This window comes from Numenius arquata, chromosome 7, assembly GCF_964106895.1.
Source record: "Numenius arquata chromosome 7, bNumArq3.hap1.1, whole genome shotgun sequence".
NCBI classification, from domain to species: domain Eukaryota; kingdom Metazoa; phylum Chordata; class Aves; order Charadriiformes; family Scolopacidae; genus Numenius; species Numenius arquata.
The window spans coordinates 14,180,555-14,205,953 of record NC_133582.1 but is presented as its reverse complement, the minus strand read 5'-3'; the positions used below and the strand labels follow the sequence as shown (position 1 = coordinate 14,205,953).

The 25,399-nt window shown below is 40.5% G+C and overlaps 1 protein-coding gene across 1 annotated transcript in view; it reads right to left on the bottom strand.

Annotated features, from left to right (window-relative positions):
• Nucleotides 1-25,399, bottom strand: part of CRYBG1 (crystallin beta-gamma domain containing 1) — a 97,630-nt gene that overhangs the window by 36,408 nt on the left and 35,823 nt on the right. The window contains exon 3 of the mRNA XM_074150677.1: nucleotides 5,361-6,847. Within this exon, the coding sequence (XP_074006778.1) occupies nucleotides 5,361-6,847 (1,487 nt within the window). The remainder of the gene's footprint in view (nucleotides 1-5,360; nucleotides 6,848-25,399) is intronic.

Here is a 25,399-nt window from a genome sequence, read left to right as displayed (position 1 = left end):
CAGCATCTGCAATTGAGGCAGAGAACTACTTATGACTGACAGACATTAAAATTTAATAGTGAATAGGCAGAATAAATTACACACATGAATTCCCTACAGAGTTTAAGAAACAAATCCCAATTCATTAAGGTGATAATGAGTTGGTTAACATTTGAATATACTACTCCAACAAGTTTTGAAGACATCTGCCCAGATTCTTTGCAGCCCTTACACTGCAGAAGTAACCTTGAATCAAGCGGAAGTCCTCTTCTGGTTCCATTAGTGCTGGTGGAAAGGGTAGCTGTCCCCAGTCACTGCACCACCACTTGGCTAAGCGAGCACCACACGTGAGGACTCTCCCATTTCCTTCAGGTAAAGTCAGCCAACAATTTACATTGTGTGAACTAACCCTGCTGATTTTAGGAGAATCAAATCCGGAAACATTTGTAGGAACTTCTCCATCAGAGCAGACAGAGAAGCATGTACAAGTACGTAGCACATAGTACTCATGTACTATGGCAGAAGGCTGATGACATGCAGCTGAGGGTTATAAGCCTCCTTCCTCTGAATACCTACATCCAAGAAAATACAGTTGTCCGTGTCGCTTGCTACTGCAGGAACAGCATGAACAGCTGTGAAGATGCAGGGCACATGTCTTCAAAATTTATCAGTCAGATATAAGGAGTGCCAAGGAGCCCACCATCACCAAAAAGGCAGAGCTGTTCTCCAAAGAGGAACCTGGAAACACTCAGCAGTGGAAGAACAGGCAGAAACTGCACTAAATGAAAACTGAGGATGGTGGGAGACCAAAGAAACTAGCAGCAACAATCTCCAGGGCCTCAAATACTCTATCAATCAATGGATGATTCTGGTATTTAGGTGCTTTCTTCTTTTTTAGCTACACAAACTGTGTTCACTGAGCTCTCAGACAGCTCCATAGCCCAAGAAAGAAGCGCGAGGTACAAATAAGTCAACAGGAACAACCTGAAACCTGAGATCACCCCTTTCTCTTCTTCCTCAATAGATCCATCCCAAGTAAGAAAGTCAATCTTAATAAATCAAGACTCTGCATTGTACAAGCTTTTCTTGGGAAAAGCATGAGGAACAAATTTAATGAAATAACAGAAGGTACCCAAAATCAGCTGCCTACAAATCTATACAGAAAGCAACTGTTAAAAATCACCATGTCTTTTTGGAGAAGACTTCCTGACAGTGCTCACTGTAACTACCAGCCTGCTCAAGTTGGTTCACAACTGGAAGGCTCTTATGAAGAACATGTGATCAATAAAAAGGGAAATATTAACTTATAAACAACTGGCCATAATTCAGATAGGTGCTAATAAAATACTCTTGGAAAATTCAAGTCTAGAAACAGAAAAAAATTATTCCTGAAAGAGGGAAGGCAGGGAGGGAACTACTCCACAGCACACAATTAAATATATTTAGACACTATTTTTCATTTGCAGTATGACTGTTTTTCCTCAACTTTTCAAAGTGAAATTATTCTATGATTTTTTCTTTTTGGAAAATGAATACAAGTTGCAAGGGACCTCTAAAGGTCAGCTAGTCCAACTTCCTGCTCAAAACAGGGACACCTTCAAAGTTACAGCAAGTTGTTGAAGGCTTTGTCTGACTAAGTTCTGCGTATCTCCAAGGGTCAAGATTTCACAGTCTTACTAGGGAAGCATTGCAGCAGGTCAGCCACTATCACTGTGAATTATTTTTGCCTTATATCCCATTGAAACTTCACTGTTGCAACCTGCAACCACGGCCACTGTCCCTTCAGTGCACATCTCGGGGACGAATCTGGCTCTCCCTTCTCCATAATTCTTCTATAGGTAGCGAGAGGTGATTGAGGTCTACCCGTGTCCTTCTCTCAGTTGAACAAATCAAGCCGCTTCAGCTTCTCCTCATACTTGGTATGCTCTAGTGCTATCACCTTCTTAATGGCCTACTGCTGGACTCATTCCAATTTGTGAACATATCTCTTGTACCAGGAGAAGACTTGGAAGAGGAGGGAGGGGTACAACTCAATATAATGCCTCAGATGCAGCCTCATGAGCACCAAATACCTTCTCTTGGCTATGCTCCTGCCAAAGTAGCCCAACACAGGCTCAGCCTTCATCTGCTACAAGGATGCACTACTGACACACACTGAATTGGCTGTTCACCAGGACCCTTCATGTCCTTTTCTGATCAGAAAAAGGTAGTTATCCTCTCCTACCTGCATTTTCAAGAGGTATTGCTAACGGCCTAGTTATCTTAACAGACTCATTTCCACACCACTCATTTCCTTTTGTCAGCCTGTCACTTGCACTACTATGTGCATTTCAGCATAACAATACATATCTTCCTAATAAAATCCATCTCTCCATGTATGCCTTGACATAAGCAAGTTTAATGGTTAACACTGATAGTTATCAGCCACACCTCAAACCTGTTTCAAATGAACAGCTAACACCTCAAAGGTATAGTTTCAAGCTTTGCAAATTTATGGAGAAACAACCACTTCAGCACTTTGTAGTTTACATTCTGCAATATTTCTGCACAGAAGCAAAAGAGCTGAGACTGAAGAGTAATAGAAAGTTCAGCCCTGGAGCTCCATCCGCTACAGCAGGTCTCGTCCAACTCATCTTTTCACTACGCCTTTTTCCACATTAAGAAATACTGGTGTTAAATACAGCCAAAAGATGTGCCTTATTGCAAGAACTGCGTTTCTAAGCTTGTTTAAAAGGAGGAGATGTTGTTTGAGTGTCCTTTAAGCCTCTCTTCTAGTATGGGGGAAAAGGACCGAAAGATGGAGTCACTTAACAGCGCAAACGCTTTCATGCAAACAGCCCAGTGTGACTGATTCCTACTACCCACTGCTGATCTGCAATGCCAGGAACAAGCAGGCACAAGAGAAATACTGATATCCTCCTCTTTGGCTACACCTTGCAGCTAACCTGTGGAAGCAAGCAGTTAAACCTCTCCCAATACAGTCATAAATGGAAGGTGAGTCACCTAGTTGAAGCGTACCGTCCAAACGACCACGTCAAGCATGTAACTGATGCCAAAACATCAGATTGAGGTGAGCAAAGGAAAACGGCGTGTTAACAGAGCAGAATAATTCAACAAGTGGGCATAAATGCAAAGGCAACTACAAAACCATGTCTGAACATCAAATATGACAACTGAAGCCAAGTTTTCCGCTAAGCACATCAAAGTAACTACTGCCTGAGGTTTTATTTGCTGATTAAGATGTACCATCAACCTCAGTTTATTCTCAAACCTGATAGGTTTCCCTTTCAAAAGCTAGAAGCAAAGTATCCTGTGACTTCCAGGTTTCCCAGTACACAGACATAAAAGGAGAAAAGACAGAAAATGCTATCATTACTTGCAGGGAACCAGCAAAACCGACTTCTTTTTAAAATAGTTTCTTTAGAAACTTGATTCCCAGAATTGGCACAATGTCACTTCGGAAGAGACGTTATGCATTTTTAAGCAAAAACTACTCTGACTATACAAAATCCATCTTGTATGAGGCAAACAAGTCGGTGAGTAAATAAGTATTTTTCAAACTGAAGGGGATTCCTATGAAGCATCTAACAATTTTTTAACCTTTGAAAACTGAAACATTATCTGTTCTCCGAAGCAATAACAGGAGAACAAGACCACACCACCTTCTAGTAACGTCACCATCTTTTTCCTTCCCATTTTACAGCAGCTTAATCCACATGCAGGTTTATAGTTCATGTGTTCTGATGAACAACTGCAAATTATAGCAGGTAATCTGACCATATCGATTTGTCTGGCTAAAGAAGCTGTCATTCCACAGTTCCACACAGTTATCAGATGCATTGGGAACCCTGCATGCAACACGGCAGTCCCACCCAGGGCTAAAGTTCCTATAGCAGCAGATAAGGCCAAGACAGTGAGCCACACACCCCGCAGAATCAGGTGAATTAGAACAGGCTGTTTATTCATTAACATTAAATCTGTCAGAAAGGATACTGGTATATTACTGTATGAGTACAGCAGAAGATAATTCACTGTACAACAAGCCAAGGAGATACCCAGAAAAATGAAACCCAGCTACGCAAGCATTTAGAACTCCATCACCACTAATGACTGTGACACAAAAATATGAAAGCTACCTTTCCTTTGAAGTTATGAAGATACAAAACTTCAGAGTATAACATTTGTGAGCTATACTGCCAGACGGCAAAGCATCACCACGTACAAAAATACCACCATTTAACTTTCAGCGCTAGGTGTTTTTAAGCCAGTTACAAATGAACAAATCGGATGTAGAGCACTACAACAGTGCAAAAGAAATTGTTCCTAGTGTTCCTACGCTTCTCAGATGGGGGAAGCATAACTGGAAACATACGTGTTTCTTAAGCCATAACGTTGAACCTTCACATCCCTCTAACACAGCTGAACAGCGATTCTGAACACTCGGGTGTACTCGGGTGGACCTATAGGATTCAATATACTCTGACACCTATAAATGAATGTACCAGAATGCGGAAAGCAATAGCGCATAGTACATAGGCCATGACAATTAAACAACAGAAATTACAAATGTAATAAAATGATTCACTGTAGAAGAGAATCCAGGAAATCAATCACGGCACTCACACTAGTGATTACAGCGAAAGTCATAAATACATCCACTTCTTTATAATCGTAAGGAAAGAACTGATCACCTCTGTTTGACAGATAAGAATTTCTTTGAATGTAAAACCAAATCCTGCGAACTAATATATGAATAATTCGGCAAATGCCTGATGTTATACATATGCATAAAAATTTACATGAGTCATCCTGCACATGCTTATGAAAGCAACTATAGGTATTCAAATTTCTGGAGTGTGATTTATTATACCATTTGAAGGATCAAGTTCTACATTGCATCCTACATTTCTTCTAATAGCAGAACTTATGTTGTTTCAAGGAACAACTTGAACACTTTCCTTATTCAAAGATTTTTACATACAAAAATCTTTAACCACATTCTCAGTTGGTTTCAGGCAGCAAAAACTACATTAAGGTCAGTGACAGCCAAGCTAATCTGAGCAACAACAGGGGCACTGACGATGATGACAGCAGCTTTTATGTATGTTAAATTGTTCCATATAATAGAATTGATATACAAAGAAATTCCCAGTCTATAAAAAAATAATAGAAAAAAATAATTATTTTTCTAACACACGTAAGCTACAGTGCTTATTAACTGGTAACTGTAATTACGATAAATTTTTTTAAAAGGCAGTTCTTAATTGAAAATAATCTAGATAGATAACAGATACATTGCTAGCGTTCCTATAGAGTCCTAAACACAGATACAGGCAAAATTACAGCTACAGGGATAAGGTAAACTAATTTATGTTACTTACAGGCTAATCTTTGTTGTGACTGTTCTGGAAGCATCCAAACTCTTCAGCTTCGAGCCGTCTAAGTCAGAATTTGTCTGTCTCTCAGCTGACATACACAGGTCTCCATTTTTAATCCCATCAGTACGCAAGAAAGCTCTTCCATCCGAACCATTACCATGCTTTACTGCCTTGGTCTCATTTCTGCTTTCAGTAAACACCAAGGCAGTGTCTTCTGTTTTATCAGCCAAAGAAGCTTTGGGAGACTCCAAGCTGTCTTCCCCAAAAGCCACAGGTATAGCTCCCTTTTCCACTGAAGTTCTTTTTGTCATTGGGTTACTCTCTGGTGATGCTAAAGGTTGCCTTTTTGAGGAGTAATCTTTTACCTGACCCTTCAGACCAGTAGGGGAGATGGGGACAGGGTCTGACTGATTCTTTTTATATGACCTTCTCCTTCCAGGGGTTGTGTTTGAGATCTGCTGCTTGCCTTTGTCAGCTTCAGTTTTAGATGCCCCTTTGTGAGCAGATCCAACTTTTAGGTCCTGATTGCTACCCGAGGAAGAGAGATTCCTTTCAGGAGTCTGTTGAGGAGACTTTGCTTTTCTTTCTGAATTTACTACCTTGTCTGAAAACACCTCAGAAGCATCATCCTCAAAAACAGATTCTTCTCTGGCAGTAGTTTCGTTCTGGTTTCTCTCTCCATTTGGAATGTCACTAGACGACTGAGATTTTCTCCTTTTCCCAGATCTTTTATTAGCAGATTTTTTATCCATTGTGTCCGAGTCACTACAATTCTCTTCTGATGTAACAGTCACGGGTTCATTAAGGAGTTCGTCTGTTTTTCTTAGATAGATATCAACTGTTAACACTCTAGCAGAATGTGTGCGTTCACTCGCCGCAGATTCCAACACATATGGCAAATCCTTTGGTTTTGCATGCCCAGGCTCCTCAGACACCCACGTGTTCACAAGCTGCTTGTGGCTCAAGATACTCTTTTCTAAGTCTTCACTAGACAAACTTCTCAAGCTTTTTATGAAATCTGGAGTTGTGGAATTATTTATATCTGTGATGGATTCTTTCTCCAGTTCCGGGGTTTCCACATTCAGGCTACTCTCAAAGACAGAGTTTTTAATGGTTTCACTGCTGCCGCTCCAATCGGCTGACCACTCACTATCAGAAGAGACGCCCCTACAACTCCATTCTGAAATGGTATCGCGATACGGCAGTCCTACTTCCCCGCTGAAACTATATTCCTGCGGCTCACAAACGGCACTCACGTTTCTCACTTGCTTCTGTACCTGAGGAGCTTCGTGTCCTTCCTTTACGTGCCTACAGTATATTGGCTGCGCTCTGTGAGGAGAAACTGACCTCTCCCCTTTCCGATGTGAAGTGTGTTCTAGTGAACTTTTGACATTCTTCCTTTTCCCTGTACCAAACAAATTGCCAAGTCGTTCCAAAACAGGTTTCTTTCTGTTCTCTTCTCTGGGAGAATCTGGAAATTGTGAGGTGGACTATAAAAACAAACAAACATTTGGTTAATGTCAAAATTGTTTCTATAATACATCTGTTTGTATTAGCACCACCTATAAGCTAAAAGGACACAGTGAATGGGAACAAAACAGCTTACTGAACAACACTAGCTCTCAAAAAATAACAAGAAAGACAAAACCCGCAAAAAACAATTAAAATCCCAAGATACTTCTATATGTTTTTGCCAGTGTTTGTTTACAAGCATGCTCATCTTGCCTTACAATACCACCATTGTATGTCCCAAATCTCAAACTTTTGCACTGTTAGTTAATGTCACCCAAAATAACCCAGGAAAGCATCCCGGTGTCTACAAGACTGGGGACAAACTGCTTGGTCAAAAGTTTCCTTATAAAAACAAGAGTGAGGAGTTTAACTTTTCCCTCCATACCGGCTGAGTTAGTTTTGACACTTGTGCTGGTAGAGAATAGTTTCAAAGGCATAAATTGTATTACAATTCTTCTCATTCATGAAGTCAAATAAATACTTGGTTTGTGTTTTGGGCTAGAAAACCCAGAACTATAAAAGCCACTGCATCATTCAATGAGCATTACTGGGTCAAACACTGCCCTGGATTACTCTCGGTGAAGTTTTCCCTTACAACTTCTAATTAACATGGTAAACAGGAAACACGCAACACCACTGCTGAGTACACATGCACATTTACATTTTAATATATTCACACTTTTTACATGCCGGTACGATGAATACTTGTTTGGAGATGTCTCTATGCCAAAGAACACCGCGAGTGATGTCCCACTCCGCCGGGCCAGAGACCTCCCCAGGAGACCGCGGATCCCCCCCAGCACCGCGGAGGCTGCTGCTTCGCCGCGGTTTTACGCGGGGGGGGGTGGTGGTGGTGGTGTCTCTTTTGCCGGGGACCGCCCGACAGCGGGGCCGGGGCCGGTACCGGCGGGGTCCCCCCTCTCTCCGGCCGCCTCCGCAACCTTCCCCGCGGGGCCGGCTACGAAGCACCGGTCCGGTCCCACCTCAGCGCCCTGCGCATCCGCGTTACCGGGAGGGAGAAGCCCCTCGCCGCCCTTCCGAGGCTGCCGCCATCCTTCACCGTCCCAGAACGGGATGAACTGGTGGAAGGAGCCGCGGCGAACTTCACCCGCCCCTGGCCGCGCCGCATCCTCGCCCGGCTCCGCAGGTGCGGGCGCCTCGCCTCGACTCCCCGCCAACGACCCCGACACTCACCGCCCGGCCCGGCTCAAGCGGTCCCTACGCGGAGCTACCCCTCACGACGCGCACCCCGGCGCCAGGTGTCTGGGCGCTCCACCTCCACCTCCGCCCGCCCCCGGCCCGCCCCGAGCCACCTCCCTCGGCCGCGGAGAGAGGGAGGGGCGGCGGCCCAGGGCCACCCGTTCGCCCCCGCCCGCCGCCCCGGCCTGGCCCCGGCGCGCCGCCCGCGGGCCGGGGAGCCGGCCCGCGGGCGGCGCGCCGGGGCCAGGCCGGGGCGGCGGGCGCCCCAAGCCCCGGGGCTCCGGCTGCTAGGCGGCCGGCGCCTCACGCCGAGGCGGTTCCCCCCCCCCCTTCTCGCCCGCCTTCATCCCCCCTGCGGGGCGGCGTGAGAATGACTCCGCGGCCTAATGGTGCCGGCCCTCTCCCCCCGGCGCTCAATTAGTATGTAATGTTTAATGACTGCTAAACTAGTCCTCTTCTAATTAACCCTTAATGACTTACGCGAAGTGGAACAGCTTCAGCAGGAAGAACCACGCAGGTCTCACTTTTGGGTGCTTGCTGAGGGCCCTTGGTACGGAGGCGGGAGAGACACCAGGTCAACCCGCCTGCGGCTGGCCAGGCCGCCTGGCCCGCAGCCTGTCTGGCCCTCTGGCTACTGAAGAAAATAAGGGCCTTTTTTTTTTTTTTTTTACACGGTCGCTTACTCCATGGGGTGAAAAAGTATTAAGTTAGTTATTTTTGCTTCACCGACACACTAACGTTTGGCCTCTGTTCTAAGCATGAGTTGTGAAACGTCATCTGGGCTCCAGGAGAGCCCCATGGAGCCTCCTTACTGCCAGCAGAACGGCGTGTAGCAGCAAAGCTTGCCCAAACACGTGAAAAATACAGAAAACCCAAACTGGGGAATACGTAGCATTGACTTATACTGCAATTGAACAGAAATCCATGGGAACCCTCGTCTTTGCCTACCTGTCTCATGTGTGTTACTTAACCAACAAGCAACTGTACCACCAGTAAAGTCCAGTCTCCACACACATCTTCCCCCAGTGGCTTTCAAATAGACCAGTCTATAATCATGACCCTAAACTTAAGTTTTTGTGTTGTTGGGGTGGTTTTTTTTAGAGACAGTGAAATAATCTGGAAATGAGAAAATTTGGTTTCCTTTTTTCTTTTTGTGGTCTGGTTTTTCCCTCCCTTTGCCGACTTCTTTCAACCAAAACACTCAATTAAATACAGAGCAACATCGAGGGCTGCGCTGAGTTCATAGAGCTCAGACAGTTAAAGTGCTTTTGCAATAACAGAAACAACGATGAATTTCCCTATCAGATGCAACAATCATGAGTAATGCAGCCCAATTACTATCTAATTTCTTGATTCTACGTATGTATTGCCAGTACTAACTAATTATGGGGAAGGGATAAGGAGACAGTAAAGAACATCACTAGCTGAAAAAAGTAAAAATAAAAAATTTTCAGGAACACTTCAAGCAAGCCAACAAGCAATGAGTGACCCTAATTTCTCTGAAAATTCATAACCACAAGTGCGAGGAGGATGCCTATATTGTTCCTACTAAAAAACATTGAAACACCAAAATAAGGGGAATCTAACTTCATTATGGTATCAATCTGCATATTAATATTTGGATGCGTAATCCCAAGTATAGAGGACTGACAGCTATTACATTATCAACCTGACAGTCATTATTACACTTGCAGTCAAGTTTTGGGTTTTCAAGATTACGCTTGGAAAACATTAGTTATTTGAACTGTGGATGTGGATTTCTCTCTTCCCAGCAGCTGATTTTCATAACGTCCATGGGAACTTAATTATCTTTGAGACGTCTCCCCCTTTCAAATGTAGTTTAAACTGTCCGACAAGTTCAAAAGGTGTTGGATGGAAGGGAGGAGGGACAGCCAGCCGGTCCAGTCACATAGGCCTTGTTTCCTCAGGGAACGAGGCTAAAGATTTTTTCTTGATCTTGAAATAGCTGCCCTATGTAAACTGTTTTGAAGTAATTTCTTCATACAAAGTACCTTAATTATATACAGCTCTTTCAAAACACATAAAAGGCCGGGTACTTGCCCTGAAGAGCTTGTATTTTAACTCAGATAAATGCAGGTGAGCCAGTATTGCCAGTGCAAGAGGGCAGAGAGACCGAGCTTCTCGAGAGGCTCCCAAGTGGGAGCACAGGAATGCTTCATTTCCAGAGCACTGCACTGAAATGTTTGATTTTAAGAAGGCAAGAAGTGTTCTTGCTCTGCAGATCAGGCTTCTTCAATGCGTCTCTGCGCAAGCGATCTTACCCTTGAGACATGAGCCGTTTCAGGAATCCCTGATCAAAGGCGCTGGCAACTGAAAAAAACAGAGGACTTGCCTACCCATTCCTCGGACAGCATGGAGGAAGCTGTTTCAAGTACACTGCATGAATCTTTAAAGCACTGCTCTAATCTGAAAGCAAAACGCCGCCTTCTTAACGAAGAAATGTAAATCTTGTTTGTATTTATATTCATACCTGTTTATGTTAGCATTAAAATATTTCCTCTGTTTTTGGCTGGGGTTTTTTCTCATTAGCTAATGTTAGTTGCCACAGCCAAACCCCTAATTTAACAACGTAATTAAACATGTGCTTTGCTGGTCTCCAGTGGAGAGAAAGCATAAGCTACTGTGATTTGTTGAATCAGAACTTCAGGCTGTGTCTCAAGGGATCAATTGGATGTAATTTTCTTAGATTAGTTCATCTGAGTCATTTGAACATGACTGAAAACACTTCTTAGAGCACGCATTATAGAAAAAAAGTAGCATTTTTACTAGTCATTAGCAACTTTGTGGTAGCTATTAGGTGGTAACATCTAGTATGGACAGTTCTGTAATTTAAACATTTATTTCTTACCATATGCTCACCTTCAGAGGGGGAAAAAGCAGCATTCATTATTTAGTGAAGAGTAAGTTTGAGCTTTATCATTCACTAGAAGGTCATAAATAACTGGATTTCAAGTAACACGAAAACCTCTGAGACCCTTCTATCTTGAACAATTCTAATAATGTAGGACCCTTCTAAGTTCATACCGGAACGCCAGTAACTTTGGGTATCTTTAAATCACAGTATTGTAATTCTCACAACCATGAGAAAGAGAAAGCCTTGGAGTTCTAGCAGTCACGTGATACCTCAAAAAGTGCATTAGCCAAAAACATTTAAATAAATAAACTACTACTCTTCAGGCTCTAGCGTTCTGCAGGAACCGAGACTCAAATATTCAACACTAGCAGTGCCAAGCTTTCTTAGGCTGAAAATTCGTCTGGAGTATTGCTGCCACAACGTGCTGAAAAATATTAGTGGGAAAGCTAGAAGAAAGAAGGTACAAATCAAAGCTGAGAGAGAAAAGTCTGAGAAGCACAAGACCCACTCGAGTTCCTGTTTCAAGTCCTACAGAGAGATTTCATACTGCTCTCCTACAGGTGAGTGCCCTAACTACTGCCAGAGCCGGGGTGGGGGGGGAAGTTGCAGATGGAAATAAAGGCTTGCTGCTTTCTCTCGTGTTCTTATTTAAAAAGCATGGGAAAAAAATTATACCTAGCAAAACATTTGACCCAAACCGTTTTTTTTTGTGATTCACTGAGGGAAAAAAAGCAATTATATTTCAAGTTAACCTAAATGATTTTTAAACTTAACCTTGCCGTCAGTCAACTAGATTTAAATTACTTCAATTCACTATAGTAATTTTTCCTTGTTTATGCTGACCCTTCACAAAGCCACAAAAGAGGGGTTACTGTATGAAAAGTACAACTTATTTTATTTTAGCCCACACACTGCCTTCTTCCAAATACCAAGAGTTGGGCATATGCACATTACACTTTTTCAGCATTTCCTTTAACTGTATCAGGTTCTAGGTTGACAGTGTCCTCTTCAGAGGCAGAGAAAGAAATACACTTTAAATTTAACAAGTCCACTCTAGCATGGAATTTACTCCCTGCCTCTTCCATCTCTTTGCCTGCTCCACTTACAGAGGATATAAACAGCAATAGTTAGATTTCAGACAATTCCAGCTTTACCTGAATTCTGTATACAGGGAATGTAGTTATCCAGATTGGAGACTTACCTGAATAACCAAGGAGCTATGAATCTGAGACTGTTGAGCAGAGAGAAGTGAAACAAATATAAGTTTTCTTAATAGTCATATTTTTCCACAAACTATTTATATTTTCTACTATTTCAGGATATTTTAGCAAAGCAGTTCATCTCTTCAAGAGAACAAGACCTATCTGCTTCCAATTTATTTTTTCACTGTAAAACTAAATTTTTAGTTCAAATGCACACTGAAAATTGACCATTTTCCAATAGCATATAGGCTAATGAGAATACTGAGACCACATGTTTAGCTGATTTTTTTGAAATGATATAATCAGTTCAAGAAGCATAGATGTAAGTATAAAGCTCATATTATTTCTTCGTTGCCGAACACAGAGATTTAGATATTGGAAGTATCAAAAAAACCAAGGAAAACTGAAAGAGGCAAATTATGCAAAATCAAATAAATAGAAATGTTTTGAAAAAGCTCAGGAAAGACAAAGAAGCATAAGTAAAAATTAAACAGATCCTTACATGAGTGTTTAGGAAAGGAGGTTGATAAAAAAGAACAGACATGTCAGAAAAGGCATGCCTGCTCCCATCTCCTCTTCCCCAGAGCTAGTTATTTCCATATACTAAAATCTTTCCCCCCTCCCCTTCTGTCAACAGTAGCATCTGTCAGTTAAAGAGACGCTCTATAAAACTAATGGAGATCAGTTGATTTTATGATTTTAAAAAATTAATCATGTATTAGCCCAAAGATTTCTAGTAGGGTTTAAAGAGAGGAAAAAAAGAGAGTGCTGTTTGCCTTACCATGATGATGATAATTCTTTTTGCCGTTTACAGAAGAATAAACAAACTGTGGTGTGTGAGATGCAGTCCTGTGTGTCATTAACCAAACCCCTTTTCTTAGCAATCCTCCCACGCTTTAACCCCTTCTTTCTCCTGGCAGCACTCAGTTAAAAACAAGCAAAAAAGGAAGTAGTATCTGACTTGAGCCTTTCCAACTGATAAGTCATTTGGCAGACAAATTATAACTATGAAAGGGACTCAATTAGAGGATAGGAGAAAGAGCTGAAGAAGTTGTGGCAGCAAGTCCTTCCGTAAGCACCTCTACAGAAGTAGAGAACCTGTTGCAGAGAACTATGAAGTTAGTGTTGGGCAAATGCCTTACGTGCATTAATTAACATGCAATACTAGAACGTAGATATGCAACAGTAGGAAAAAATATACCACACACGTTGGTTCTCACAAACTTGATTACTGTTTCCTGATCCACATTTAAGATGGCTAAAGAAAAAAAAAAAAATCACTCATGCCTTTATTCAGCAACAGGTTGATTTATGCAGCCATCCTTGGTTCTTCGGCTTCCTGAGTTGGTGTATTAAATCTGTATTTTTCTAGCGACTCGTGGAAAAATTATACTAAAAAGGGATTTGAAAAAGCAGAAAACAAGCAGCACCAAAAATAGGAGTAGGGATCACTCAACAATTAAGAACTGAGAGAATATTTAAACTCTTCTGAACTTGGAAGACTTCCAGAAATAAAATTATATGCAAAAAATAGCATTAACATAAATTATTGTAGTTGTAACTTTTTGTATTTCAGTGTAAGAGAAAGTTTGATATGTTAGCCTCACATCTTTGCTCTCAGGATTTTGAGTCCTGCTGCTGGGTCAGAGCTGTATCATTAGATCATCTACTCAGTGTAGATCTGAGTAGATTCAGTAGAACCTGAATCAGAAGATTCAACAACATGTTACCTCTTTTGAAGTAAAGAGTGAAAATAAACATCTACTATCCGTGTTTTATTCTAAAAGACAGGAACTTGAAAGTACTGTTTCTGTTGAGCAATAGAAGATAAATGACAAAAGCATTTTGGAGGGGCAGAGAGGGGCTTGGAAGCCTTTTAGGTCTCCCTAACCAGAAGTCACAACTAATAAATGTAACCTCTTTCCTTTTTTTTTTTTTTTTCAATTGTGAATGCAATTCAGAATGATGAAGAATCTGTTGCAGAAGTGGTTTTGCATTTACTTGGTCTCTTTCTTCTAGGTTTGTAGATCTCTCTTCTGTTTTTTGAGAGCGTACAGTGTCCTGTCACTTACTCTAAATGGTAATTGGTATATTGGTAAGTATAGATTTAACATAAATTGTCGGATTTAAATATACAGATCATGGTAACACTTCCCAATTCCTTTTTGATTAAGTATTTATGTATAATTACTGGAGGTAGGAAATAGGATCCTTTTGCTACAAATCTAAGAATGTCTGTGACACGTTAAGCTATAAATCTCTGGAAATCGGCACCTTTTTTAGGCATCATCAATCTTGATTTCTTCCCCTTCCTTTCAGCAAAATTATTGCTGTCAATAGGAGCTCCACAGTCCTGAAAGTATATGACATTTGAAGAAGTCTTGCAGCATTTCAGAGCACATGCAAGAATTTCATAAAAGCATCAGTAAATTCCCTGAGCAACCCAAAATCAGGTACTATGACAAAGACTGATAGTTTTACTCATATTACTGAGCTTACTTACAGTCAAACAAAACTGCTGGTTAGCAGTTGTTTTCCATTCTGCTTTGTTCTCATCTAAGAAAAAGCATTTTAAGTAGCAATCTGAATGTATTTATTTCCTAAGCACTTAGATACAGGGAAGCTGATATATATTCCCAGAAGAGAAATTATGCACACTGAAAACACCTTTGAAATCAGACTGTGGAAATCAAATTAAAACTGTCAGACTCAATGTAATCCTCGGATCTCATTCCAGATACTCTAATCCATCTTCTCAAGACTGTTTATACTTTTTTATACTAAATGATTAAGGGACAAAGAGGAAATAATCCCAAGGGGCCACATATATTATTAGCCTTTGCCAAACACGGCACTGATGTGGCTACTCTATGCTGGCTATAACTGAGCTGGCTCCTCCTGGGCCAGCTTGGACATCTCTACATGATTCTGCATGCAGCTCAAGAGCAAGGCAGGATTTTTAATATGTTCCTGTGCCCAGTCTTTCTTGTTAGCTAGCCCTAAGTGCTCAGCAGATGAAGGATAAAGATTGTCTCACTCTCTGCTTGCACTGCGTAGGAAACCTAGGTCCTTACCTACAGTTTTAATTCAGTCTAGGGAAAATATGCCCAGGAGTTAGTTTAATTATCTAAGGCTCCCAAGTGTTTCAGTCCTTCAGTGGCTCTAGCTCTAGATACCTAAAAGTAACTTGTTATATGATATACATTTGAAATTTTGAAAACTGGGATTCTTTTCATTGGGTAAAGCAGACGGTCTGAAACTACAAATGGAAAACTAAAAGTCTTCTGCTAGCAACACAAGGACTTTCCCCAGGTCAGGCATAGTAGAAGATAGAGGCAAGAGGCAGAAAACCATCCTTCTGAGGACTGTGTTGTTAAGGTGGGACTGTAAAACTGCAAAAGTAAACAAGCTGAAAATTGGACTGCTAATCTGACCAAAGCCAAATTTCATAAACAACAAAGTGAGCTGCATGTTTGACATGCTTGCTTTGGGAAGTTGATGTGATGGTCTTGAAACAGGAAAAAATTACTGTATGTTTATGACTCCGAAAGCCATTCAGTAGGATGAAAAATGACAATATTTAATCAAAGTGTATTTAAATATGAAATTAATAGAATCTCTCTTCTCCACGGAAGTTCTCATTAAATAGATAAAAATCACACATTGTAACTTCTATTACACATTATGCCATGGCACCATTTGGTACCTTTAAACAAACAGAACCTTTCAACTGAAATGTGTCTCAAGTCAACCCCCCAATATGAAGGCACCCAACACAGCAGCTGCTTTGGAAAATTTGGGCTTGATAGTCTATGTGCTTCAAAGAGCCCTTTTGTAACATGTATAAAGTGTTTATACCCCTTGATAACTTCTTTGATGTACAGATTTTTCATCATGTACAGAGGAAGAGTATTAAGTACAAGGAACTATTATTACTAAAATACCTTATCCTGAATTTATAAAAATGGCTGGACATCTCATTTTACATTTGAATTATAATGTTATAATTTAGTATTTATTCTAAATAACAGTGTTCACCTAAGGCTCCCAGAATTCCCTCAAACTAATTATTACAATAATTATTACAGAGAATTGCCTTATTATTAATTAGAATAAACTTTATAAAACCAGTACAGAGAAGATAGGAATGACTCAAGGCCCACTGGTTCCCTGCAGTGCAGTGGGCAAAAATTAAATCAAGTGGAATAGTCCTGCAAACTCTTTGCTCTTAATCCCACGATTACATCAGTATCGCCTAATATTCACCATTAAGCAAGAGAAACTTCTAAGAGAAAATGTTTTAATGAAATGCACTTATATTCTTAGGTATGTTTATTTTAGGCTCCGAACAGAACTAATTAGTATATAAAACATTAAAATAAACAATACGTGTCTGTCCAGAAAACAGATTCATTATTACTTCTGAAGAAAAAGGAAGATGTAAGTTTTCCTGCTATTACATATATACTATTAGAGACATGTTGCATTATCCTACTGTGCACCCAAACTACTAAATGTTAGCTGCTAAAGAGATATAACTACAACAAGATTTAAATCTCACTAGCGAATAATTGGATGAAAGTTTGAATTCCTACCTGGTATTCTTTAAAAAAAATCAGGTCTCAACGTCTAAAAATATATTTTGTTGACTAACAATAACGTAGCAGGGAACTGGATCAAACTGGATGAAGGTATGCCGTTCAGAAATACCGGCATTTCCAGGAAATGTCAAGAAAACACAGTATTACTGATTCTGCTCTTGAATTTCTGAATAAGACGTTAGTTTGGGCACAGGCCAATCCAGCATACTCCAGGAGTGGCATTGGTGTCTGTGGCTTAGAACAAGAGACATCACAAAGGTACTTTTAAAGCTAACCCTTAAAAGCATCGTGATTAACCAAACACAGTTTTAACTACGACAGTTCTAGTGTTGGGCTCAAACTATTTTTGATCCTTTCTAAAGAAGATATGGTACAAACACTCCATTAGCAACTCTTGGGGACCACTTTGCATAAACTTACTCCATTATCTGTCAGTGCTTGAGAATATAGGAGGGAGCTGGTTGCCTGCCATTAAAACCTGGTAGATAGCAAGTGCTTCCTGTATGTAGAAGGCAGGCATGTGTCTTCTCTCCTGTTCCTACTCTGCCGCTTCCTTCCCACGCCTTCTTGGCACCTGGTGGGAAGGGGGTGGGAAGACAAATGTCTGCTACTCTGTATGGTTTTCCTCTAACTACCTACCCTTTTCATCTGCAAGGGACCCCATCTTTTGTCCCTGGTGCAGCTCAGGCTTTCCCAGCCAGCCCCGTGATGAACCTGGCAAGTCTCTTCAGTTTCCCAGCTGTGCACAAGTCTCTCAACAGCAGCCAGCAACAAGCAGGGTGAGCTTCTGTTTCGCTGGGGGGGCTGCTTAGAAAAAAACCCCTCACAAACTGTCTATACTTTTCTCATGTTCGGAAATGTTTTTTTTTCAATTCCAAGAGTCAGAAATTTATCTGATAAAAAACTAAGCCTCACATGCCAAAGCAAGAACATACCCTCAGCATTCTCAGAAGCAAAGCAATCAAAACTCCCCCTGGAGAAGAAGGAAGGGAATATCCAGAATTACCACTGATAAGCCTTCTAAAATCACAAGTTTATCTAGATGAAATACAAAAAAGTATACAGATCTTGATGTTCTTTTTATCTAAATTCTGGTTTCTAAACATCTACGGTGTAGTTTATTCAGATTTTTCAGACTTTTCAATAGCTAGACTTTTCAATCCCTATTTTCTCCTAGACAATTATTCTCTTTTCCAGCATATATACCCTAGAAATCAAATTAGTAAAATGAAAAGGAAAAAAACAGGGGAGAGGGATTGTGAAGATGCGGGGGGGGGGGCAAGAGGTTATATTGTATTTGCATGTCATAAGGTATAATTTAGAGGCAGTTACAATGTCACGTTCCATTATAAAAAGCAGTGTTTGTAGAACAAAACATTATATTTAAATCTTTAGATATTTGCAACCACAACAAACTGAAAGCTTACCTGTTGAAATGTTACCCACTGTGATTTTGAAAATTATCTGAACAAAACTAGTTTGTAGGAATGGTAGATTTCTTTTATAATCTCTAAATCTCACTCAAACAGTAGTTTAGGCAATTCTTTAATAAAGTGGATCACACTTTGCTTTTGCAGATCTTGAGCTATGGCAGATGAAGTGCTTGTTTTAAAAGGGTAAGTGAAGGAGCGTTCCAGCTTATTCACTATAATTCAGTTCTCAAGAGAAGAAAACCAGAAAGATGAAGTTTTTCATGACTACCCTTTGCAAGCCCATTATTATACTGCAGCTGGGACTACAGAGCAATAAATTACACATATATGTATATATATACACATTCCTAATTGTCATATGCATTATATAGCATATAAAGTGGCAAAAGCCTGGTCAGGAGGAATGAACTATTACTAAAAGCTTTGTGTCGCAACCGCCTCGGCTCTGAGGGTGCACAGGTGTAGTGTGTGTGTGCTGAGCCACCTGGTCACGTAGCACGGCAAGATGGAAATGGGGTTACGCCCAAGGAGAGAGCACAGCCAGCTGCCAAGGTCCTGAACACCATTCCAGCTCATTGCACAAGCGTGGAAGTGGTACAAGAAAAGCATGATGCAAAACCGTCTGCAGCTCTCCCCGCGCATCACCGCACAGCAGCCCAGCGTGGAGGCCAGGAAAAAACCCCTGGTGATTCAAAGAGCCACTTCACAGGACTGCACTCACTCACCAAGGGAAAGAGAAGGGAGGAGCATGCCCTTCGGGGAGAAGGCAGTAAAGTGTCTGGTGTCATCCTAAGAAAGAGTTACACAGCGGCATGAGCAACAGCAGCCAAGTGTTGAAATGCTATGTAGAGAGGTGTTTGGCACGATGATAGACAAAGGTGGGGCAGATAAAGGATGGCCACTGATAACACTGGACTGCCTGGTGCACTCTCCCATGTCACCTTTACCAGACTCATTACGCACTGTCCATGCTTGATCATTGAGGACAGACCTCCTTAATGCTTTGCTCGTCACCTTCCCTGGGAAATGCCACACTCAGTATGTGGCTATCCACATTATCCTACTCTGCACTGCGCAGTACTGTGCCAGTTTGATAGACCTTTTATTTTATCACTGCTTGGGGGACTGCAGATTGTTCAGCAATCCAGCCCTGAAGACCTCAGCACTGCCACACGTCCTGATCACTGCTCATGTGACGGTATTTTAAGCCATCGCTAACCCTCTCAAACAGAAACAGAAGTTTCACCCATTGCATCCTCTAAATTTGTTTACAGTGTTACATGGAGCATGCAATAACTAAGACGAAATTAAATTCCAAACATAGCTCAACACGAAGACTATGCAGGATGCAAGTCCAACGTCAAGTTGGACATAGCCTTTTTTATAATTCTCCTGCATCAAGGTGGATGTGTTGAACTGCTTGGAAGGTGAATTCTCATGTAACATTTGTCTTAAATTGCCAGCCAAGAGTAAATAAATGCAAGCTGTCTGATACATGTTACAGTTTGGATTTTTTCAAACTGCATGCAAAAAACCCCAGCAATGTCCTCAATCAACTTTGTGAGTACTTGAAAGATGTCTCTCAGAGTAAGAATTTACTGGTATTCCTACTCTGCCCCCAGATTTATTTATATTCTAAAGAGGTGGAGGAAACCTTCTTCCTCAGTACAGCCATTGCCATCTTGAATGACAAAGTGTTAGACTACATGACATATTCCAATACTTCCTCAGTATTCCAGGGGCTATGCTCTTTCTATGAAAATGCTAAGTAAGTCCATGCCATCTTCCCTCCTGTCTTTTGCACTTCTCTTCTCTGAGGCCCATGTTAGCTTTCAGCTATAGTCCTGTACACCTGCAATCAATCACAGTTTAAATGTTCTTGTGCTAAACTCCTTACCAAAAAGCAGCAGAAATACAAGAGAGAAAGACGTTTTCAAAGTCCCTCTGAACCAGCCATAACAACTGGACATAACCTGGATGTTATTTTTAGGAAGTAAGAGAGTCGGTGTCTTAAGCCAGGTTGGAAATAGCAAAATGAAAACCTTTTTAAGTTAATACAGAAATTAATTTGTGGTTCAAATGGGGATAAGAGGAATAATGATCTGGGAATATGGAAAAAAAGTGGACCGACAAGGAAATTGCAGTGATGCCATCAGTCTAGTCAGCAGAATGGTATTTTATTAAGCAGAGAAGTAATTTTGTTGAGCAATACTTTGAGAGGTCTGTCACGGATACCTGAGAACCTCTCTTGTGCTGTAATTAGCCACACGTTTCCAGACTTTTTGGAAGATAAAAGGATGAGCAGGTCTTTAGTGAGCTGTATTACAAAGCCAAATCATAATAATCAGATAGTTTTACAGTGGACCCGATGTCCAAGCTTTTTGACATTGGGACTTGTCAGAATTTTGGTCTCTGCCTACGCAGTAGGTACGACTGTGCATGTATAACTAGCTGCTGGGTTCTTCTGTCTTCATTATTAACAAATGCAGTTTAATTGAGGGCACCTGGCATTTTCTTCTATGAAAGAACCCTAGTTTTGTATCCAGACCATCTCTGCTGCAATGCTATGGATGTTTGCCGTGTCCTGGGAAATCAGAGCAGAATGATGCCTAACTAAAGGTACATTTCGTTATGGATGCTCTTAACTCAGGAATTGCTTAATTCTGTTGTGTGCCTCAGATCAATCATGTTAGAAAGAAAACTCTATTATGAATGGCTTACTTTTCTGGGGATGCAATTACCAGAATTGTAGTTCTTTAACCAGAAACATAAAATAAACCAGACTTACAGTAAAGTCCTAGAAAAGCATAAACTTGATATCAGGTAACTGAGAGCACCTAAATGATAGAAACAGCTTATTCTATCTTCTGAACACTCCTACTTATATTTTGGGGGTTGCTTGCTTTCCTGTCTGCTGTGAATTTAATCAATAAACAATAAATTGTTCTTGCTTTGGTGTTTTGGTTTGCTTTGGGCTTTTTGGCTTGATTTGGTGCAATCTTTTCAGTCTCCTCTCTGGATCACTCTTGTCCCCTCTCCCTGTGCAATTACTGCAGCCCAAAAGCAAATGTGCCTGGTGTACAGAAATTCATATCACATTTATCATTTTTTTTCACTTTAAAGCAGATACAATATCTAAGTTCTGTCAGCCCGAGAAGCATTGCCAATAGTGACTTACAACTACGGATGGCTGTCCTGGTTTCCTGATTCAGCATTACTACAGGTACCACAGTACCATGTGCGATTAAAAGTAAATTGCTTGTACAGGGGCTCTGCTACTTCTGTAGTTTTTAGTGCCAATGTTGAGAAATATTTACATTAAAAACCAGCCCCATAAGTTATAAAAACTGAAAGAATTAACAAAAACGTAGCTCAGTCTTTTGCTGTTATTTAGTACTGTTCTTTAGGAAGAGCTGGCCTACGTGTAGGTTCTTGCCAGCAGGTGGTATTACAAAGACTGTCTGTACGTGCTGGGGCCAGTTTAGCTTTGTTTCCATGATTCTGAACATCCCTTTCTGTCAAATATACTTACGGTAGTCAAAACTGCCATTATGTCTCTGTAGACTGAGCTCTTAAATATTCTCTCAATGGAAAGCGTTTCGATAGAAGCTATCTTCAAGTTATTCCCCCTGTACGTTGTGGGTTTTAATATTTCACCATGTCATTTCAGGTTACTGGTTTATGATGCTACCCACCAAATACTGTGGACAAGTAATTTAAAATACAGTGGCTTCTCAGAGCACAAGTGTTTGTGGGAGACATCACTGTGACTTAAACGGTTGGGATTTAAATTCTGTCCCAGTTCTGTATTTCATGATGATTGCAGTACTATTTAAATTTTCTTTGCTTCTTACTGGTTGTGGTGGTATTGTGTTTTTAATTATGTATTGCATATTTATCAACTAAATAATTCTGAACGAATATTTCAGTATTAATCATCTCAAACTATTGCAAAACATAGCATGACTACGAGCTAAGCATCCTATAAAAACTTTAAAAGTTTAAAGGAGAGAGCAAATTAAATATTTGCTAAGTGTAGTATAAATACTTTGTCAACCATGTAAGAAATGCTGGCACAGCCAGGACAAAATGAGGCATTCTTTTTCCCTTCCCACATCTCTCCACCCTACTCAACTGGTTTGGTTTGAAAACTTGATTACTTCCCACCCCCCCCATGAATTTCAAAGTAAAGACTTCAGTGTTCTTCTCCTATTAACATCACTTTCTTGCCCAAACCACAGGATGGTTGCAGCCCAAGAATAGGAACAAATTGCGTAGATAGGATAAAAGGAAAAAAAACAACTTAGATAAACTATTACAACGTTCTCATGTTTTCCTAGACATTTTAAACCACAATAAGGAATTACTGTGCTGGCCAACACAGTAATATCCTATTAAAATCCATATTAGAAGCCATACAGACAATGAATAATGTAGATGTTCTGAATGTTGTCCAATGACCTTTCATGTGATCCACACTTCATCACATTTCATTTTTTTCCTTTTTCTCATCCATGGCTTATGGATAACATCCCCCGAACTTTCCTCAATCTGTACATAAATTTAAATTCACATCCCTATGTATATATCTGTATACCTGTATATATATATATAAAAATGTAAATAAAAGTCCTATATATATTCTATCCTATAAAAATCTCTATTGCTGTATTTTTTGATTCATCTAAACCAGAGAAATATATTTCTCCAGATTTCCCATAAATTAGTGCATTAGAGGTATATAACATGGTGGTGGCTGTCACAGGCGGATCTGGCTATTTAAAGAGGTTAAAAGTTATGCTTTAAAATTTAAAACAAGGCAGGCTACTTGTCTCCTCTGCAGGTAGGACAACGGGGAGCAATGTGATTAAAAAGTAGCCCTACTGGAGTGAGCAGAAGCATGACTAATCCAAAAAAGCAGGAAGTAAATGTCGGCTTTTTGTGGGGATTATCAAGGGATTTTGAGTCTATCTGTCTCGTAACAAGGCGGAATTCCTGGGGGAAAAAAAAAAAAAAAAAAGAAAACGCAAGAATGAAAAGAAAGAAAAAAGAAAGGAAAATTATTTCACTTGTTCAGCCTGGGAGAGAGGTAGGAAAGCGCGAGCATTATTTCAGGGAAACAAGTTCCACTTGGGGGAGGAGGGTGACGAGGAGCATCCTGTGGTAGCAATGAACTGTCTGCGCTGAAGACGTGGCCCTGGTGAGGCCTACAGCCCACATCTGGTGACCCCTGCTATATTGCCCACATGAGGAATGACAGTAATTTTACCAGGTAAAGAACACAATAGTTATACCGAAGAAGAGAAGAAAAAAAATGCCAACACATCAAAGTGCATTATTTTATACAAACATTGAGTAGTAGTTTTATACAAACTACGCATAAGCGTAGTTAAGCAGATACAAACTCTGGCAAGAATCCAGATGTCCAGCACGGTGCTGAACAGGCTTTTTCCCCTACTTTTTTTTTTCAGGTGATACAATAAAAATTTGTCCTGCTGCAACATTTAATCAGCTGGAAAGGTATAACCTATTCCAAACAGTTGAGGACCTACCCAGATTTCAGAAGACAACAAACCAAAAACCACTCCCCTGCCCCACATAAGCCCCTCTTAGGTGACCACCTTGCTATACCTGCCCTTCACCTCAAACGGAAAAAATCTTATAATGTCATATTATTTACCATTCCTTTTTTCCCTTCAGTCTTCGCACAAGGCAGGTTAGGGCTCTCCTGAAATTGTGGGGGTTTTCTACTTTGAGAAAAGCAAATATTGTTGGCCCCTGCCTGACTCACTTTGTAGGACTTTGGCAGTAAGTTTTTGTTCAGCTCTTTGATTCCAAGCTGGAGAAGGGTGCCTTCTCTTCTTTCGGTCTTAAGTTTTGGGAGGAGATCGGTTAACCACTGAAAGGCCTTATCTCTTAAAAATTGTGGTGAACCTTAAGGCAAAGACTTGTTCTCCTCAGGGCAGCCTCCTCTCACCTATCCACAAACTGATAATTTTGTTGCCTGTTACTTTAGAAAGTGTCTCGCCTGCTTTCTCGCTTACTTGGTATTGGAAATTTATCAAATGGCAATATAAAATGCTTTGTTTCCACCGTTTAAAACATCACTCTGGGAGGTGATTTTTTAACCCCGTGGGATCCCAAATAGAATTTGGGTTTTATTATTTCTTGAGAAAATAAAGCACTTTAAGGAGAAGCAGTATGAGGACCTGGGCTGGATGTCTTGCAAGCATTTCTCTGAGCAAGGCAGAAATGAAATTAAAGCAGCAGATGAGGAATCCTAAAGTGAAAATGTCCTAGACCTTGACTAGCTATCATCTTGAAAGATGAGTTAGAAGAGCAGCAGGAATTAGGGATCTGCATATCTGCTGTCTCAGGACTATGGCAAAGGCAGTGATAGAATAAACTCATTTAATCCAGTAATTTGACACAGAATCAAAATGGGCTTCCACAGCCACACCTGGGTGTTAGAAGTACTCCACCCAGTTTCCTTCGTTAAATATTCATGTCATAGGACTGAATCTTTGTGTGAAAGGCAGTGGCTGTGTTCAGGTAGCAAGTAGGTGTGAGAACTCTTATCTAGATGGAGAATCCTGAGAAACCTTTAGACAGGTACCTAGTTATAGGTATGAAAATATGACTAATCAACACCTGAATATAAGAGGAGAGACAGCATTAGAGCACATAGATGTGACTTAGAAAAAAACTGTTTAGACCCAAGTATCTCACATGGAATTTTAAAGTCTAGATTTTTGTGATCATTACTCCTGCTGCACAGGAAATGTATAAATAATGAAGGATTAAGAACTCTCTTTTCATTCACTCATTTTATTATCAGCAGAAGTCAATCTAAATTTGAAATTGTTCTCTATAATAATAAATGCCTTTCAGCTTAACTACACGGAAACCTATCAGCTTAAAGCCTATTTGTCTTTAACTACATCATTTAAAGTCACTTGAGTTTGCCATATCACAGGTACAACTATTCCTCAATTGATATGAGTATTTTGTTACTACTGAAGCTGTACGACTGCAAAATATACGTTTATCCGTGATTTGGTCCTCAAATGGAATTCTTATTTACTCAAAGAGAATGGAATGAATCAAACAATCAGGAAGTTGCTTCTTCATTCATAGTGAGAACACTGGCCACAGTGTTTTATTATTAATTTAACAGTCTTAAAGGTATAAAAAAATCAGTCATAAAATTATGCCACAG